Genomic DNA, 20,463 nt, shown 5'->3' on the forward strand with positions numbered 1-20,463 from the left:
TGCCTCTCTGGGCACCCTGTGCCAGGGCCTCGCCTCCCTCCCAGCAAGAATTCCTCCCCAAATTCCCAGCTAAACCCACTCCCGGATTGAAAGTCACCCCTCCTTGCGTCTGCCAGTGTTTCCTCTTCTGGTAATGGGTGGAATGTTAATAATATATATAAAAATATAAGTTTGTGTGAGTGGTTGGTGGCCACTGGTATTTGCTGCACAAGCAAAGATTCCTGGAAAAAAATTTAAAATGTCGCCAATGGACATCTCTGAGCTTTCTGAGGAGAAAAAAACCCCCGATTTTCAGGCGGGTTTAATTGTTCTCCAAGTGGTTTTTAGTGAAGAGGTAATTCAGCTGAGCAGGAGGAGGCTGAGCACAGAGCAGTTATTTGCCATGGTTACCCCGGCCCTGAATGAAGGGACAATTATTCCGAGAGGGGCTGGAGATCCTGCTTGCTTTGCCATCCTTCAAAAGTGCTTTGCCCACTCCTTTGTGCAAACAACCAAAAAGGCAGCTCGGTGCATTTATCCAATTTTAGAGCACGGTGCTTGTAATTAAAGAGTTTGCTGCTGGCCCGGGCTGGGGCTGAGGAGTGCCAGGAGGTGCTGGTGGCTGGCATGGAAAATCCCAGTGCTTCCCAGATCCAGGAAGGGCTGCTGTGATCCTGTGTGTCCCATCAGTCCAGGGATCCCTAAATCCTGTGCCCAGCCTGAATTCTCTCAGTGCTCTGCACATGTTGGTCCCATCAATGCAGGAATCCCCTAATCCTGTGCCCAGCCTGTGTTCTCTCAGTGCTCTGCCCACCTTGGCTGCCCCCAAAGCTCTGGGCATTTTGGACAGGGGGAAGCTCTGGGGGTCGTGGCAGGGGATTGCTTGGGTGAGAGGCAGCTGCTTGGGATGAAACACCAAGGAGAGCAGGGACATGGGCAGGGCTGGGAATGCCTGGATTCGATGCTCTGAGAGGGTTTTCCCTCCTGCCTGGTTCTGGGATGCTGTGCTTGTCCTTGGACTCCCTCTCAGACTGTTCTGAGGTCGCAGCCCCCAGCACCAGCTGCTGTGTTCGAGGTCTCCCTTTTTGTGCCCTTCCACATGGAATCCTGTTGTCTTCTCCTGGGAGAGCAGATTCCTGTTCCTCACACCTCCAGCTCCGTGGCAGCCTGGAATTCCTCCTCTCTTCTGTCAGCCTCTCCCTCCCTGCTCTCTCTCCCGTTCCCATTCCAGTGCCTGGAGCTCCTGGGGCAGGGCAGAGCCAGCTCTGGGTGCTCCTGGCTGTGCTGAGAGGGGCTCAGGGGATGCAGTGATCCATGGAAGCTCTCCTGGAGGACTCTGATGTTGAACACAGAGCCTTCAATTCGGGCAAAGGCTTCACAGAATTTACCTCCCTCTTGTCTTGCACCCTCGTTCAATAGAATGGGTTTGATCAGGGTCACTGCACAGAGGGAAATAAAAGGAGCTTTTTTTTCTGAAACAGAAAAAAATTAAATTCGTTGCATAGGAGCAGGTTAGGGGCAGGATTTCAAAGGAGCTGCTCCCTTTGGTGACTCCTCCTCTTCCTTCTGTGTGTGTTAGAGTCAGAAACAGAGAAAAGGAAGATGAATTTGTCAAGCAAATCTGAATTATTGGGCTCTGTGTTCTCTCAGTCAACAGGAACTCGATGGTTTAATGCTGTAATTAAGTGCTGCTCTTGTCCTTTGGTTTTTCCCAAGTGCCCAGGCCGTTCCTGTTACAAAATGCTTTGAGACAGAGCTACGTAAAACATCAGAATGGGTGGTGACTTTTGCTCGGCTTTTATCTTTCAGAAGTTTTGTTTTAATATTTAACAATATTTTAATATTTAATACATCTGGAGCTGTTCTTGCAGCTCGTTCTGCTGGCCCCTCTGGTGCTGTGCCGAGCAGCTGCCCAGCTAATGGCATTGTTAGAATGCTTGATGGGCTGTTGTTGGGCTCTTACTGATGGAGAAGAGCGAGGCAGGGCCCCCAGGGGCTGCTCCTGCTTCCCGAAGTTCCTCCTCAGCCTCCCTCTGACAGCTCTGGGCTTCTGACAAAAGGTGTAAACAAAAACGGGGCTGTTCTGCCCTGGCCTGTCAAAGGTCACCGAAAAAACAGCCCCCTGCAGCGTTCCTGGGAAAACTGGAGGTGTGAGGGGGATATTTCCTGTCTGGAAAACCAGGGACCCCCAGACTGGTTTGGGTGGGAAGGGACCTCAGAGCCACCCAGAGCCACCCCTGCCATGGCAGGGACACTGCCACTGCCCCAGGTGCTCCAGCCCCAGTGTCCAGCCTGGCCTGGGCACTGCCAGGGATCCAGGGGCAGCCCCAGCTGCTCTGGGCACCCTGTGAAACCCAGGGAACAATTCCCAATGTCCCATCCCACCCTCCCAGGGAACAATTCCCAGTTCCCAATATCCCATCCCACCCTCCCAGGGAACAATTCCCAGTTCCCAATGTCCCATCCATCCCTGCCAGGGAACAATTCCCAGTTCCCAATATCCCATCCCACCCTCCCAGAGAACAATTCCCAGTTCCCAATATCCCATCCCACTCTCCCAGAGAACAATTCCCAGTTCCCAATGTCCCATCCCACCCTGCCAGGGAACAATTCCCAATTCCCAGTCTCCCATCCATCCCTGCCAGGAAGCAATTCCTCATTCCCAGTCTCCCATCCCTCCCTGCCCTCGGGCGGTGGGATTCCTTCCCCCTGCAGGAAGGATCCGGGCTTGTTCTCCCGAGTGTTTCCTGAGCTGGGTTCCCTCCTGTGCAGAGCTGCACATGGAGCTCTGCCAGCTCCCCCTGCTTGGGAAAAGCCCGAGGCACTTCCCTGTCGGGTCTCCTGCCCACCCAGGGATGCCAGATGTGGGGTTTCACCCCCGGATTGGGGTGACCCCAAAAGATGGAAAAGTCCCTCCTCCAACCTGTGCTTTCAAAGAAAGACTCAGCAGTCCTCTGTTGTCTGTTCCCAAGGTTGTTTATTGTTGGTTATCTACAAGATTCTTCTCCTGGGCTGCTGTGGCCCGTTCAGCAGGTCAGACAGAGGCACACTGCCCTCCCAGGGGCTGGTGCCATCTTTGATATCACACTTTACGTGTTCCATGTTTATATTTTCCCCCAATGCCTGCTATCTATATTGAATGGTGACTGTCTACTCTAAACCAATCTGTGAGTGCCAACGTCACCAAAGACATGGAGGCTAGGAAGGAGAAAGAAGGAGGACAGGGCACACCCAAGTCCCTCCATCTTAGAACCCCTGACCCCCATGGACAAAACTTGGACCCCTGCGTACAAGGCTTAAACCCCTCTGTACAGCACTCAGAAATCCTTCCCTTCGCTTTGTGACTGCTTCTACTGCAACACCTAAACTTGTGTGTGTGGCTTGTAATTCTCCATACAGAGTTGGTAATTTGCTCCACGGGCTGAGATCCAAACCCCACGCATGTCTTTGGCTGCTGCCAGGGTCTCAGAGCCCCCTGCCCGGGGCTCGGGCCATCCAGGGCAGCCAGAGGGATGTCCTGGGTTCCGACACTTCCCCACGAACCAGAGTTCTGGTGAAGGAATTGCCAGTAGTTTCTGGCCAGGCTTCTCAGGTGTTTGTGGAGCCAGGGGCTGCACTCCTGTGGGGCTAAGCTTGGGGAGAGCAGCTCTGCAGCTGCTGGGTTTTGTGGTGGCAAACTCACGGGTGACAGGAGTTATGCACCCAGGAAATGCATCCCCCACGCCCTCCTGGCTTCTCCACCCCTTCCCAGGAGACGTCCCTGAGCTCCTGTCCCACTGCCCTCCTCCTGCTCTGGGGCTGGCAGCCCCGGGAGCTGTGAGGGATCGTTCCTTCTGGGCTAGGCTGGTTGAAATTGGCACCTCCATGAGGGATCATTCCTTCTGGGCTAGGCTGGTTGAAATTGGCACCTCCAGGATTTGGAGCACGTTTCTGGCCCTATTGTTTCATGTTTGGTGGAGACAAAAATCTTCCACTCTGGAAGTGGCACAGCCACAAGCCATTTAAATATCATTTACTGGGAGAAACTCCAGGAGTGAGCTCCATCTGACAGTTCCAGGCTTAACTCATTTCAAACAGTTTAAGCCTATATTCTATTCCCCAGATATGGAAAATAGAACTAATTTCAACTGATTTCAGATAGTTTAACCATATATTTTAGTCCCCAGGTGTGGCAAAGAGAGAAAACCACAAACAGTTGTTATTTGAAATGCAATTGAAAATAAAGCTAAAATAATAATAATTATAATAATGTTCAGTCTTTGTAAGGATTATGTGCATAATAGCACAACAAATCTTCAATTTTAGGAGGTTTGCTCTTATTTTCCGATTTATTATTATTGGTGCTTTTTTGGAATAACACATGTATTGGACTGACATAGACAAGTGCAAACAGAGAAGTGCACAGGAGAGCACAGAGAACACACAAGGTAACGACAATGAAAATCACAATTATTGCAGACTCTCCTGCCCCTTCCCCGCTCTGGGCACGGGCACAGACCAGGAGTGGCTCCTCCCCAGGGTTTCCCACTGCTGACTCCCTCTGCTTCCCCTCCCCAAAATATGAAATGGTTTTCCTCCTTGACTTGTAACAAGCCATTCTCAAATCTCCCTTACAGTCAATTAAATTCATTAATTAAGAGCAGATAAAGATCAGTGAGTAAAGGCTGAGCTAATATACGCCTAATATATTGTTGTATCATGCTTTGTCAAACATACCAGTAATTGCTCATTTAATTTATTCAGCATTACTGATTTAAATATCTTTCTGGACGTTTTGGAGTCAGTTGTCATTTCCTTAATGTCTGCTGGTTGCATATCAAAATGTCACTTTATTATTTCAATACATTATCTGTGACTTTGGTTTCCTTAAAACCTCTAATTGCTGTGACAGTGCTCACAGAAACACAGGCCTGATCTGAGAATCATCTCCACCTTAACACGAGCAGGCAGCTCCTCTTGCCAGGAGGCTTTGTTTGCGCGTCACCTCTGCACGATGGCAATGTCGCGGGGACTCTTCCCCCCTGCCAGGGCTGGGGGAGGCAGGTCCAGCCTGCGGGGCTCGGGCAGGGCAGTCCTGCAGGGAATCCTGCTGCCAGGTCCCCCCGAGCTGCGCTGCCCCAGCTCCCTGCGTGTGTGTGCAGAGAGCAGGAGCCAAGGGGTCTGTTCTGCACAGCCTGGCCACGGCCAGCAGCTCCTGCAGCCACAGTCCGGGATTTTCCGCTGTCAGGCGACCCCCAGATGTGTTAGAGAGTCTTTTTCCCAACCCAGCTGTTGAAGGAGTCAGGACTCTTCGGCTGTCGTTCTCAAGGTTGTTTATTAATTGTTATCTAGAACATTTTCTGTCTGGCCTGCCGAGATCTGTTCAGCAGCTCAGCCAGGGGCACGCTGCCCTCCCACGGGGCTGCTGCTGTCCTTTATACTAAAAACTACGTGTACCATATTTACAGCTCTGTTCCAACACCCATCACCTGTGTCAGACACTCAGCTTCTACTCTGAACCAATCTGAAAGTGCCAGCATCACCCAAACCATGGAGGCCAGGAGGAAGAAAGGGCAGGGCACGCCCTGATTCCTGCATCCTGGAGCCTCAGCCCCCCCTGTACAAAGTCCCAAACCCCCATGTACAGAATCCTAAAACGTTTCCCTTCACCCTGTGATCACCACTGCTGTGCTATCTGAACTTTTGTGACTTGTAATTCTTCATACAGAGTTGGTCATTTGCTCCATGGGTCAAACTCAAAGCCTCAGGGGTCTTTGCCTGCATGCCAGGGTCTCTGACCTGCCTGGCTGGGGCCCGGATCATCCAGGAACGTCAGAGAGACTCCTGGGTTCTGACACCACAGCAGCCGGGCATCCCAGGGCTGGGATGTTTTAAAGGGTGGCTGCTTGAGGGGCTGGGTGTTTGGGGAGTTGGGTGTTTGGAGAGTCAGGTGTTTGAGGGGTTGGGTGTTTGCAGGCTTAGGAATTTGGGGAGTTGGGAGTTTGGGGAGTTGGGAGTTTAGAGGGTTGGGTGTTTGAGAGGTTGGGTTTTTGGGGAGTTGGGTGTTTGAAGGGCTGGGTTTTTGGGGAGTTGGGTGTTTGGAGGGTTGGGAGTTTGGAGGATTGGTTGTTTGAAGGGCTGCTTTTGGGGAGTTGAGTGTTTGGAGGGCTGGGTTTTTGGGGAGTTGGGTGTTTGCATGGCTGGGTTTTTGGGGAGTTGGGTGTTTGAAGGGTTGGGTGTTTGCAGGGTTAGGAGTTTGGGGAGTAGGGAGTTTGGAGGGTTGGGTGTTTGAAGGGCTGTTTTTGGGGAGTTGGGTGTTTGAAGGGTTGGGTGTTTGAAGGGTTGGGTTTTGGGGAGTTGGGTGTTTGAGGGACTGAGTGTTTGAGGGGCTGGCTTTCTGAAGAATTGGATAGATTTGAGGGGTTGTGTGGGTTTGAATGTGGGAGAGAGAAAACAAAAGTTTCAGTGAATTCTCTCAGTCCTCATGAAACCTGAAAGTGGAGAGAATTGCACTGGCACCTCTGAATGATAATGATCTGAAAAGTTTTGATTAAATATATAAACTGGGGGAAGACCTGCCTTGTGCTGGAAGAACCAGAGAATCCCAGATGGGTTTGGGTGGGAAGGGACCTCAGAGCCACCCAGAGCCACCCCTGCCATGGCAGGGACACCTCCCACTGTCCCAGGCTGCTCCAGCCTGGCCTGGGCACTGCCAGGGATCCAGGGGCAGCCCCAGCTGCTCTGGGCACCTGTGCCAGGGCTGCCCACCCTGCCAGCCAGGAATTCCTTCCCGATATCCCATCCCTCCCTCCCCTCTGGCAGTCCGTGTCCTGTCCCTCCATCCCTTGCAGTGGTCTCAAATGCCAGATCTCATCCCAGCCTCAGGAAACATCCACCAAAAGCCCAGTCCGTGACAAAAGACTTTACCTAAAATGTTAAAACAATTATTTTTGCGGGAGACAAAAGAATAGGAAGGATTTAATATTTGGTAAAATGTCAATTTCTAAAGGTCTTCAGACAAATCGATGGCTGGAGCTCAGCAGCTCAGTGTGGGAGCCAGTGGTGGGGAGGCTCAGAGGGGAGCTTCAGGACCGCAGTCAGTCTGAATTCCATATTCCCCCATGGGTTTTCACAGAAGGATTTGATTACAAACTCCATCCAGAGGCTGTGGAAACTGTGAGTGTGTGTGCAGATACAGAAACAGGTGCACAAACTGCATTTCCTGCATCCCTGCGTGCTCGGCCTCTGCCGCTTTGCACGGGTATCAAGCACTGATTTTAGCCCATCAGCTTTCCTGCCTGGGGTTTTCTGGAGCTCTGTGACGCCTTCAGAATAGCTGGTAGGAGTTGTCAGGCACAGCACAATGTTTCAGCAGTTGGAGCTCATTAACTGTTGAAGAAGGGGTTTGTTAACAGTCAGCGGTGGTGGTTTATTCATTCTCAAATTTTTAAGATCCTTTTTTTTTTTTTCCCCATGTCCCACACAAATGTAGATAAAGCAGTTACCAATACCCGTTACAGGAACAGTTTGGACGACTGTCAGTTTGGATGGAATGCCATATGCCCACTCAGCTGCTCGTGTAATCCTCTCTAGCGCTCCTCAGAATTTGCTGCACTGAGAAATGGGCTTGGCTTTGGTTTTTCACTGGCCACAGGAGCACTGAGGAGAGGAGCAGTGGCCTGGTGCTGAAGGGTCTGTCCCAAGAACGAGTACTTTTTCACAAATGTCTATGACAGGGAAAGAAGAATCTTGGCATTAGAAGGAGTCTGGAGTGGTGAGGGAAGCCCTGGGAATAAGCCCCAGCTCAGGGGACCCCCCGAGCATCAGTGCCAGAAGGGAACCTGCAGGAAAGATGGATATTTCCTGTGACACATTCCGGCTCTGGACAAAGGCAGGTCTCATCCAAATGGGTAACATTTTGTATGAAATCTTGGGGAAAAGTTAAGAAGGGATTACAATTATCTAAACCCGGATTGTGCCATGGCTCCTGTGCTTGGACTCCATTAACCTCAGCAATTTTCATTTGTTCCTTGACATTTTCAAGTCACTTCTAAGCTGTTGATTAGCAACTCCAGGCTTTCCAGAGAAGGACACAGCGAAATCAGTGCTTTGCCTGTGCGTGCTGAGGGGAGTTTGATTGGCCCGAGAGAGCAGAGGGGAATGAGGGATCACCACCAAGGCAGGAGCACATGCAGGGTCCCCGCTCAGCCATCCCAGTGCCATGCTGGCTGCAGCTCAGCCTGGGGACAGGGTCACTGAGGCGTGCTGGCAATGGCAGGCTGTGATTGCCCTTCCCCTCTCGTGGGGACGGAGCTGGGATGTGGCAATTTCTCCTGTCCCAGGCACAGACGTGGCAATTCCTGCTCTCCCGGGCACAGATGTGACAATTCCTGCTGTCCCGGGCACAGATGTGGCAATTCCTGCTGTCCCGGGCACAGATGTGGCAATTCCTGCTGTCCTGGGCACAGACGTGGCAATTCCTGCTGTCCTGGGCACAGACATGGCAATTCCTGCTGTCCCGGGCACAGATATGGCAATTCCTCCTGTCCTGGGAAAATGTGGCAATTCCTGCTCTCTTGGGCACAGACGTGGCAATTCCTGCTCTCCTGGGAACAGACATGGCAATTCCTGCTGTCCCGGGCACAGACGTGACAATTCCTGCTGTCCTGGGCACAGATGTGACAATTCCTGCTGTCCCAGGCACAGATATGGCAATTCCTGCTGTCCCGGGCACAGATGTGACAATTCCTCCTGTCCGGGGCACAGATATGGCAATTCCTGCTGTCCTGGGAAAATGTGGCAATTCCTGCTCTCTTGGGCACAGACGTGGCAATTCCTGCTCTCCTGGGAACAGACATGGCAATTCCTGCTGTCCCGGGCACAGATGTGGTAATTCCTGCTGTCCCGGGCACAGACGTGGCAATTCCTGCTGTCCCGGGCACAGATGTGACAATTCCTGCTGTCCCGGGAAAATGTGGCAATTTCTGCTGTTCTGGGCACCGATGTGACAACTCCTGCTGTCCCGGGCACAGACGTGGCAATTCCTCCTGTCCTGGGCACAGATATGGCAATTCCTCCTGTCCTGGGAAAATGTGGCAATTCCCGCTGTCCTGGGCACAGATGTGGCAATTCCTGCTGTCCCAGGCACGGAGCAGTCCTGCAGCCAGGGCTGAGCTGCCGTGGCCTGTTTTGTCATCACCGTGACTGATTCACGCCCCCTGGACCTTGATTTTTATGTCTGGGAGGTGGATTACCCCCAGGGTCACCCTCACCCTGAGGGGTCTGCTCGCAGAGTATTTTATTTTCCTCCTTTACCATTGCTTGTCTCAATCTGTTTCCTATTAAACCCAAGCATGCCCCCTCCACTGCCTCTTTTCCTTTGGAATTGGCAGTAAACTAGCACTGGAAAAACAAGAACACTCAGACATCAGCTTGGAAGTGTGAACACTTTGTTCTCTCGGCTGCAAGCACAGTATTTGCGTTATTTTTGTTCTAATTCTCGCTTCAGTCCTATTAAGGAACAATTTCAGCACATTCACTTCACGTTGCTGCCAATTTTCGTGGCATTTTAAAGAAACAACAAACAGGTGCAGACCTTGCAGGAGTCAGTGCAGTTGGCTCGTGGCCTTAATTGGTTTCACGGAGTTCATGAACATATTTTTGGGAATTCTGCTGGTGGTGTCAGGGGCTTGGAGAGTCATCCTTCCGCCCCGTGGGGAGCCTCTCCTGCGCAGGGCTGGGCTTCCACTGTGCTCAGCATCCACCTTGAGCTGCTCATGGCTGGGTGAGGAGTGATTTCCTGAGGGTGGATTTGTAGTGGGCAGCCAAAGGGATCTGGCCACCTCCATCCCATGGCAGGGATGCATTTCACCAGGAAAGGCTCATTTCCGGCCAGCTGGGGCCCTTTGTCCTCTGCTCCTTTTCCTCCCATTGGAACATTCTCAGTTTCTTCCTTGTGATCATTCTCACCCTCTTTTCCATGGGGTTTTCCCATTGGGAAGAGATGCTTCAGTCTGGGAACGCTGGGGTCAGGAGGTGCTGGGACTGGGAAGTGCTGGGACTGGGAAGCACTGGTTTCAGGAGGTGCTGGGATCAGGAGGGGCTGGGGTCAGAAGATGCTGGGATAAGGAGATGCTCAGACTGGGAGGTGCTGGGATCAGGAGGTGCTAGTTTCAGGAGGAGTTCGGATCAGGAGGTGCTCACACTGGGAGGAGCTGGTTTCAGGAGGAGCTGGTTGCAGGAGGTGCTGGAGCCAGGATCCACTCCCTTTCCTGCAGACAGGGCCCAGCCGTGTTTCCCAGCCGTGTTTCCCAGCCGCGTTTCCCAGCCGCGTTTCCCAGCCGTGTTGTTTCCCATCCGTGTTTCCCCGCCGTGTTTCCCATCCGTGTTTCCCAGCCATGTTTCCCATCCGTGTTTCCAGCCGTGTTTCCCAGCCGTGTTTCCCAGCCGTGTTGTTTCCCAGCCGTGTTGTTTCCCAGCCGTGTTGTTTCCCATCCGTGTTTCCCAGCCGTGTTTCCCCGCCGTGTTTCCCAGCCGTGTTTCCCATCCGTGTTTCCCAGCCGTGTTTCCCAGCCGTGTTTCCCAGCCGTGTTTCCCAGGCATGTTTCCCAGCCGTGTTTCCCAGCCTTTTCCCCGGGCAGGCTGTCCCTGGGCCGCGGGCTGAATCACCAAGTGATGCCAACACCGTGGGGAAGGGGTGTGAGGTTACTGATGGTATTTATGCCCTGCTCGGGGCTGTTTGGGCAGTGCTGATTTGGCAGTAATGAGGAATGTGCAGGGCTGGAATCTTCCTTCCCGTGCTCCGGGGTGAAGCCGCTGTTGTGTAGGGCAGGAAGGAGCATGAGGGCAGAGCCGCGAGCTCGGTGACGGGTGTGGATTTGGGGATGATGAATGACGGGATGCAGAGCAGCAGCTCACACCTTTGACAGTGTTTATAGTAAAAATACAGTTCATGCTGCGTGAAAGGCCTCTGGAAGAACATGCAACAGCTCTGGAAGCACGCCAAGCATCCTGAAAGAGGAGGGGAGAGTTGGACTCGTTTGGCTGAGGGCAGCCCTGCAGGGAGAGGCGGAGGGATGCTGAGGGGTGTGAGCCAGCCCTGCGGGTGGCACCTGTGTGACACGGGCACAGTGCTGGCCATGGGCTGGTGGGGACAGGGAGCACTGCAGGCAGAGGGCTGTCCTGAGGGATGGTGTAATTCCCATGGGATTCCTGCTCTGAGCCCTGCCCCGGAGCCCTGGCTGTGCTCCTCTGGGTGAGCAGGGCTTTGGGAGCAGGACCGAACACTGCCAGGTTGTTGTTTCCCTGTCAAAGGTGTCGTGCAATGCAGAAATTGCTTCCATAAATCACAGCATGATTTCTGTAGATGTTTTGGGGGCGTGCTTGCGTTAGGCCAGCCTATCCTGGCCAGATTAAACCTGATCTGAGCTGGTGAAATCACAGAACCCCTGAGGCTGGAGAAGTCCCCCCAGAGCATGGAGCCCAGGCTGGGGCTGATGCCCCCCTGGTCACAGCCCAGAGCCCGGAGTGCCACGGCCAGGCCTGCCCTGGCCACGCTCCCTGAGAAAGGAGAGGGCAGGCCAGGGCTGGAAGGCACTGCCCTGGGCAGGTGGAGGATCTCAGCCACTGCAGCTGCTCAGGGGCTGCTCCCAGGCACAGAGTGCCCGTGGAGCACACTCCCTGGAGTGAAAACCTGCTGCATAGCCACACAGACACTGGAGTTTGGTGTTTCAGGTGAAATCACATGGAAGAATTAAAGGTTTAATCCAAATATGAAAAACGGCGTTTATTTTGCCAGGCTAGTTTTCAGCATAATTGGCTAAATGGCTTTTCTTCAGTGCTCCATGGGGTCAGATGCTGCACGAAGTGTTTCAAAGTGCTGATTTTCAGATTAATTACTCTTGATTGAAAAGATGCCCTTTTTTGGTGTGTTACACTAGCACAACGAGAAGCTGCATGAGTGTGACTAGTGGGGAGCACATTTTGGGGTCATCGAAGCCACTCCTGGGATTCATGGTTCTGGCATTCCGGAGGACAAAAGTGTCCCTGTGTCCCAGAGCCCAGCAGTGCAGCAGTGCTGACCTTTGATGTGGGGAGTTCCTGGTGCTGCAGGGAGATCTCTTAACAGCTTCATCTTTATGTCCCTCTTCTCAAAGCGGGGCCAAACCCTTCCCTTTTGTCTTTGAAGTGCTTTTAGAGACATCTGACGCCTAAAAAGCAGCGGAAATCTCTTCCCTACAAAGGCTTTTAGTATTTGATGTCCTCATCTGATCCCTTTAGAAATGCCATTCCCACCTTGCAGAGGGGCAGCCAGTGGCACGGGGGTCTCAGTTTGGGGAGCAAGCTTCAAAGAAAGGAGAAGGGCATGAAGGAATGAGCTTATCATGGACACGCACAGGTCTTTGGGAAGGCAAATGCCGGGTTTGATTTTACACAAACCCTGCCCTCGGCCTCCAAGGTGGAAGCACGCAGAGGGATTGCTGGTGGAGGGCAGAAATCCATGGGATGGGGAGAGTCCAGGACTGCAGTGAGAAGTGATGGAAATGTGACAGCCCAGATGCTGGCAGAGGGGGCTGTGGGATGCTGGGAGAGCTGAGAGCCAGCTGGAGAACAGAGGGGAGATATTTTTACATTAAATAGTATGTGAGAACTGCTCTGTCCAGGGAGGAAAGAGATAAAGCCTGCAGCAGGAGGGCACCTCAGGAGAAGGTGCAGCAGGGAAGCAGAGCCAGCAGACGTGTGGAGGTGTTTCTGTGGGGGCTGTGCAGAGATTTCCCTCAGCCCTGTGCTGTCACACCCCCAGCTCCTGGAAGCACTGGGGGATTCATTCCCAGCCAGGTAAATTCCTGATTGCCTTGGATCCACTTCTGCCAGAGAACATGCTCAGACCTGGCCCAGACCGGGGCAATTATGCTAATGAGGGATGTGAGAAGCTAATTTCAAACATAAATAATGTATTATTGACCATAAGATTTTCCCTCAAGCTTCGATTTCATTCCTTCTTCATCATTTTTCTGCCGAGGCAAATTAGCCTTGTGGAAGGAATAATTTGGGTCCCTTTGGGACCCTGGGCTGTGGCAGGAATGAGTCAGTGCCACCTTCCCAGCAACTTCAGGCATAATTGGAGGGAGATAAAGTTCTGGACAAATGCCCTCGGTGGGGAAGGGGATGAGGTCCTACGAGTGACTGCAGAGAGCTGCCAGCCCCAGCTCGTGCCATGTCCACAGCTCCTTTCCCAGGGGAGGGACCTGAGCCAGGTCCTGTCCCATGGGAATGAGCCCGGGGTGTGCCAGGGGAAATAACAGAACTTACCAGGGAATGTGTGGGCAGCGCCTGGAAACTGGAAATCATTTGCTCTGGACCGTGCAAATGCTTCTTTTCCATGCAGGAATCCCATCTGTAATTACCCAAACAGGTGTGTGCACACACCCCACCACTGTTTTGCTGATATAAAGATGCTTTGGGGGCTGTGCTGCGGTGTTTTCTCGGGATATGGAATGAATGTTCCCTTCTCACTCAGCATCTGTGCATCCCCATCGATACAGGAGAGGATTCCTGCGATGGCCTCCCCACAGGCACAGGGGAGGAGGCACTGGAGGAGCTTTCCTCTGCCAGGGCAGGGCAGTTCAGTGCCCGCTGAACGGGGAGCTCAGAGCACAGAGCAGTGTGGGAATGGAGGATCCTTGCTGTCGTAATACGACACGAAAAGACGACATGGACACTGCTGCTCTCCAGGTGGACAAAAAGAGGGATCTTTATTTTCTGACTCTAACATTTATAGTTTTCCAAAAGTGACAGTGGATTGGAGGGTGACAGTGCCACCTCTCCAATGACACTGGACAGACCACGAGTCCATCAATTCTCTCCTCCTCCATGAAAGAATGCAAAACATAAGTTGTTTACAGAACTGTGTGTGAGAAAGTTTATTACAAGAATGCAAACATCAGAAGGCTTAGCAAAGTCTTAGAAAATCAGGGTGACACCTTGCTTTCCAGGAGTTAGGCATGCAAATCTCTGTGTGCTGGGTGCAGTGCTCACCCTCGCTCGTGCCGCAGGCCCTGCACTCCAGCAGGGAAATCTGGGTGCAGTTTTAGGGGAGGCAATGAGTGAGTGTCTGGTTTTGATCTCAGGAGTGAGGAGCAGCCCGGTGATGGCCAGGATTGGCAGCGCAGCCCTCCCAGAGCCAGCCTTTGTTAGTTCCGAGCTGATGAACACCGACACGCCCCTGCTGCATTCTTTGGGTCATTAGGGTTCTATTTTGTTTTTTTGCTAATAATTGTAATTGCAGAAGTGCACAGACAAAGGACTAATCACTTCAGACCATCAGGCAGACAGAAACTGCTCAGGGCCGGGTTTGCCTTTCCAGCAGCCTGTGCAATTCCACGCCATGAAGCGCCTGACGGACCCGGCAGGGCAGGGCACCACCTCACGGAGCCCAGGGCTAAAGGGGGCTCAGTCCCGGCTCAGCCCACCTGAATTCCAGAGGCTCCTGAAGCAGAAAGGGCCCTTGTTATCCACCTGGGCCCGAGGCTGTGCCCCTTCTCCCCGAGAGCCAGCTCAGCTCCTGGAGCTCACCATCACCTGCCTTTGCCGAGTCCTGCCAGTCCTTAAACCCTGGAATATCCTGAGCTGAAGGGACCCCAAAGATCACCCCGCCCAGCCCCTGGCCCTGCTCAGACACCCCAAATCCCACCCTGGGCATCCCTGGCAGCGCTTTCCAAACCCTCCAGGAGCTGCTCTGGCAGCCTCGGGGCCGTGCCCGTTCCTGGGGATCTGGGCAGTGCCAGCACCCTCTGGGCATGAACCTTTGCTGGTCTCCCGTGTTAGCCCCACCACGATGCTGAGTACTCCAGCAGGAGGACGGGAAGCACAAGCTGTGTGTTGGAAGCACAGCATCAATCCAAGTTTCCTTCCTGCCGCCGTGGCTTCGAGCAGAACTCCCCTGGGTTCTTCCAGGGACTCTCCCAGAACAAGGGCTCAGCTTTGGGTGCCACATTCCTGCACCTGAAGAATATTTAGCTTTTACTGACTGCCTGAAACTTCTGCTCATGATCTGGGAAGACTTTTGCCAGTCTTTTGAAACGGTTTGCTAATTTCTCCCTACCTAAGTGGTCACTAGTGGTGTGTCCAGGTTAAATTGCACCAAGGTGATGATAATTCACCCCAGATCTTGCTGGTCTGGCTGGGAATCAGCCTGTCGGCCCCCCAGGCTCTGAAGCTCAGGGGCTGGGATCTGTGCATTTGAAATCAAAGCTTTGCAGTGCTAGAAATGTCATTTGAATCTCCTCTTTTTTGATATTTTCTTTAGGAAAGAATTCCATTCAAACAGAAATGTTCCAGAGAACAAGAATGAAATGTCATCTTTTATATCTTTTAAAGCCCTATATTGTGAGCTTGTAATACAGCCAGTACAAGCCTTCAGAGCCAGAAAGTTGCTGCACATCAGAGTTTTGCCACGGAACATTGTGTATTGTCTTCCCGAAATGTCACCCTTTGTGCACCCGGGCCGGACCCAGGGAGGAAACGTGAAAGGGCTGAATTAATATTTCATTTGATGTTCCTGGTAATTACAACCAGGATTAATTCCTTCAGTCTGGGAGCAGATTCTGGGCACTGTGGGCACTGTAAATTATTGATTGGTGAGTGGCAGGAGGAGCGTGGCCGAGCCACTCTGCTGCAGTCTGAGGAGAGAGAGCTCCAGTCCCAGGGCGAGGGAGTCACAGAATGCCAGTCTGGTGTGGCTGTGAGGGCCCTCAGAGCCACCCAGTGCCACCCCTGCCATGGCAGGGACACCTCCCACTGCCCTAGGCTGCTCCAGCCTGGCCCTCAGAGCCACCCAGTGCCACCCCTGCCATGGCAGGGACACCTCCCACTGCCCCAGGCTGCTCCAGCCTGGCCCTGGGCACTGCCAGGGATCCAGGGGCAGCCCCAGCTGCTCTGGGCACCTGTGCCAGGGGCTAACCACAGAACCACAGAATCCCAGAATTCCCAGAATGACTGGGCTGGAAGAGACCCCCAAGGCCATCGAGTCCAACCCAGCCCCAGCACCTCAGCTAAACCCTGGCACCCAGTGCCACATCCAGGCTTTGTTAAACACACCCAGGGATGGGGACTCCAGCACCTCCCTGGGCAGCCATTCCAGAGCTTTCTCACCTTTCTGTATAAACCTTTCCCTGCTCTCCAGCCTGTGTTTCCCTTGGTGCAGCTGGAGGCTGTGTGCTCTGGCTGTGTCAGTGCCTGCAGACAGAGCCCAGCCCAGCTGAGCCCAGGCACCTTTCAGGAGCTGTGCAGTGACAAGGACAGTGCCCTGGCTGTCCCCAGAGTCCCTGCCATGGGTGCCCTGCCAGCCTGGCTCGCCTGCAGCAGCCCCAGCTCCGGACACAGCCCTCAGCCCAGCAGCACTTTGCAGGGAAAGCAGGAAGCCTCGTGCCCCAGAGCTCCCCTGCTCCCGTCGCAGCTGCTGGGAGAGCTGCTCGGGGAGCACCCTGGGCACAGGGAAAGCTGCACTGTGAAACGCAGCCATCGCAAGGGAAATTTCAATTTTGCCAGGGCCAGAAAGCAGCATTAGGCTGTAATTAAGTTGTTGCAAACCTCCACGAGGCTGCAGTTGTGTTTAATGGCTGCAGCTCCCTGTCCATCATCAGGATGAGCCAGTTCAGGGGGGCACAGACCTGGATTTTACTTGTTTGATGCTGGGTGTAATTATCATCTGCTCACTTCCATCCCAGAAGTGGAAATTCTACAAAACTGGAATATTTCTATTTTATGCGCTGAAGTTCTGCTTCAAATCAGGAGATGACCCAACTTGTGCAGGCCTGCAAATTAATTTTAAAAAAGCAATTATCCTGTTGAAGCCAAAAATGAAACCCACACTTGCTGAGTACAAACCCAAATACACAGAACTTAGTGGGAGCATTTTTTATTTATTTATTCCTAATCAGCATTGCAGAGATGTTAGGAAAAAACTGACAAAACCTTTTATATGGCAGATCTGTGAAAAAGCTTTACAAAATTAAGTTATATCTGTGTATCATATAAACTCAATGGAACTGTTTAGAAAAATGAGAGGTACCATTGTGAGAACAATGAGCTGATCAGAAATAAAACCTTTGGTTTAGTTTAAATTGGAGACTAAAACTGGTGGGCTGGTGTTTGCATCTGTACTTTTTTATGCACCCTTTTCCTGCCATGGCTTTCCAAGGCACAGAACTGGAAATGGGATTGGGACTGGGGAGTGGTGGGAAGGGCAGGGTTTGGACACGTTTGTGGAAGCAGGAGGTTTGCCAGGAGTGGGATCTCAGATCCCACATCCTCATTTTTCAGCTCAGCACGTCTCGGAGTCAGCTCCTCCTGCTGGAATCTACGGATGCAGATGAAAGTACCCAAAGGCCAGTGTGCTTGGGTGAAACATGCTCACGTTCCCGGGCAGGGTCGTGCAGCTGGAGCTCTTCCTGCCCTGTTTTGTTTTTCGGTGGTGCCTGCAGGAGGCTCTGCACCCAGCTCTCCTCCCTGGGCAGAGCACAGTGTCAGGAATGCAGCACTGACACGCGCTGTTGTTTTCTTCCTGCATCAATTCTGAATTACAAGGCAAACACTTTGGGGTGCAGCACCATTCTTTCAATGTGGCAAAGCGACCCAAGGTGTAATTTTTCTCCCCCAGGTGAAAACCCATCAGCACAGTAACGGAGTGCAGGGTTTGGGCTGTGCTGGGGAGGCTGGGATCTCTCACTGCCACCAGGAAAGATGTAAAACTTTGCAAAATTCACTTCACTTCTCATTTCTTTTATTAAAGAAATAAGAAATAAGAAGTAGAAAGGGCATTTATGGCACATAAAAACACCAACGGGCAGCCCCGGGCAATGTTCCCCAGTGGGATAAGGGTGGCAATGTGTTCTCAGTGTCCAGCTGCTGGGGGACGTTCCTGTGGCCGAGGTGCCCTGCAGGGAGTTCTGCTCCTCCTGCCAGGGGGGACAGGGGGCTCGGCCCCTTCTGCCCCAGAACAACGGACAGGAGAGGGGGAACACCCCCAGCTGGGCCCGGGGAGCTCAGCTTGGCTACTGGGAGAATTCCTGCTTGGAAAACGCTGGAATTTTACATTCCTGCAGGGGCATAACTCCCCACGGATGTGGCACTGGGGACATGGGGCGGTGGTGGCCTTGGCAGGGCCAGGGACTCGGGCTCAGCGGGGTATTACTGTGGGTTTTTTGGGTAGTCAGGACTTGGTGAAGGGAAGGAGAGACCTTGACTCCATTTCAGAAGGCTGGTTTATTATATTATGATATATATTACATTAAAAAAGACCACACTATAACTGTACTACAAGGAACAGAGAGAAAGATGCATCAGAAGGCGAGGCAGGAATAGAAAGGAATGAATAACAAAGTTCTGTGACTCCCCGAGAGTCCGAGAGCTGCTGCCCCCTGGATTGGCCACCAAGCAGAGACATCCCACACTGACCAATGGAGGAAGCACCTGCTGCATCCCACAGCAGCAGATCACAAATTGTTCACACTTGAAGCTGAGGCCCTTCAGCTTCTCAGGAGAAGAAAATCCTGGCAAAGGGATTTTCATAAAATATCACAACCACACCGAGGTTTTCCAGCCTGGGCCGTTCTGGGATTTGGGCATTGGCTGAAGCCTTTAACAGCCAGCAGAGGTTTCCCTTCCCCCAGGTGCTGCCGTTTGCCACGCAGGTATTCCCTTGGTGAGCGCTCACCGTGCATGTATAACCCCTTCGGTGCCCAGCGAGGGTTTCCTTTCCCTTTGTGGTGACAGCTGGCTGCCTCAGGGAGCTCCAGGTGTCCCATTCCTGGTCATTCCCAGCTGTTCCCGGCCATCCCTGCCCATCCCCGCCTGTTCCCGGCGCTCTGGCTCAGGAAATGGCATTTCCGAGATAGCCAGGGGAGCAGAGAGGTGCTGCTGCTGCTGCTGTGGGTTTGTCAATAGTCTCCCATCCACGGCTTTGTGTTTAATAGGCTTTGATGGACTTTTCTTCCATTAATTTGTCTAATTGCCTTTCAAATCCATTTATGCGTCTGGCTCCCACGGCATCTTGCGGTAATGAGTTCCACACTTTAATTATGCACTATGTGAAAAATTACTTTCTTTTCTTTGTTTTGCACCCACTCTCTAATTATTTTCTGACAACCCTTTGTTCTTGCGTTTTGAGAAACAACAAATAACTGTTGGCCACTTCACACTTGTGCTGCCACCGTGGTTTTCTCTGCCGCTCCTCCCGCCTCTCCGAGCTGAGCTGAGCTGGGTTCAGCATTCTTCCATCAGAGCCTGCTCTTCCCTGGGCTGGGAGACCTGGCTCAGGTGTCCAGAGCAGCTGGGGCTGCCCCTGGATCCCTGGCAGTGCCCAGGCCAGGCTGGACACTGGGGCTGGAGCACCTGGGGCAGTGGGAGGTGTCCCTGCCGTGACAGGGGTGGCACTGGGTGGGATTTAAGCTCCCTCGCAGCCCAAACCTTTGTGGGATCCTGGGATCCCATCACTCCACCGTTCTTATCACATTTCCCGAACCTTCTTTAGGTCTCCTGACCCTTTTTTGAGGCAGGATGACAGAGGTGCAGGCTCTGGCTCGAGCCCAGCCCTGCTGGGTGAGCTCAGGTGAGCTGACCGGCTCAGGTGACTCCATGGCACTGCAGAGCCCTGCCACCAGGGAGTGTCCCTGTCCATCAGGGAGTGTCCCTGTCCCCCAGGGAGTGTCCCTGTCCATGCAGGGAGTGTCCCTGCCCACCAGGGAGTGTCCCTGCCACCAGGGAGTGTCCCTGCCCATTCAGGGAGTGTCCCTGCCCACCAGGGAGTGTCCCTGCCACCAGGGAGTGTCCCTGCCCATTCAGGGAGTGTCCCTGCCCACCAGGGAGTGTCCCTGTCCATCAGGGAGTGTCCCTGCCCACCAGGGAGTGTCCCTGCCACCAGGGAGTGTCCCTGCCCATTCAGGGAGTGTCCCTGTCCATGCAGGGAGTGTCCCAGTCCATCAGGGAGTGTCCCAGTCCATCAGGGAGTGTCCCTGTCCATGATGGAGTGTCCCTGCCCACCAGGGAGTGTCCCTGTCCATGCAGGGAGTGTCCCAGTCCATCAGGGAGTGTCCCAGTCCATCAGGGAGTGTCCCTGCCCATGTAGGGAGTGTCCCTGTCCATGCAGGGAGTGTCCCAGTCCATCAGGGAGTGTCCCAGTCCATGCAGGGAGTGTCCCTGCCCACCAGGAGTGTCCCTGTCCATGCAGGGAGTGTCCTTGTCCCCCAGGGAGTGTCCCTGTCCATCAGGGAGTGTCCCTGTCAATCAGGGAGTGTCCCTGCCCACCAGGGAGTGTCCCTGTCCATGCAGGGAGTGTCCCTCCCATGCAGGGAGTGTCCCTGTCCAGGTCACCAGGGCCTCTGGTTTGTGATCTGTGACACCTCCCCGTGTTCCCCTTGCTCTGAAAGAAGCCACAAGGACCCTTGAGGTTTGTGCTCAAAGGGCAGGGGGCTGGAGCTGGCCCTGGCCATCCCTGTGTCCCTCCTG

General features: G+C 53.2%; 1 protein-coding gene across 1 annotated transcript in view; it reads left to right on the plus strand.

Annotated features, from left to right (window-relative positions):
• Positions 1–247: 247 nt before the first annotated feature.
• NEGR1 (neuronal growth regulator 1) overlaps positions 248–20,463 on the plus strand; it is a 100,546-nt gene continuing 80,330 nt past the window's right edge. The window contains exon 1 of the mRNA XM_038144506.1: positions 248–334. Coding sequence (XP_038000434.1) covers positions 248–334 — 87 coding nt within the window. The remainder of the gene's footprint in view (positions 335–20,463) is intronic.

Source organism: Motacilla alba, chromosome 8, assembly GCF_015832195.1.
Source record: "Motacilla alba alba isolate MOTALB_02 chromosome 8, Motacilla_alba_V1.0_pri, whole genome shotgun sequence".
NCBI lineage: Eukaryota > Metazoa > Chordata > Aves > Passeriformes > Motacillidae > Motacilla > Motacilla alba.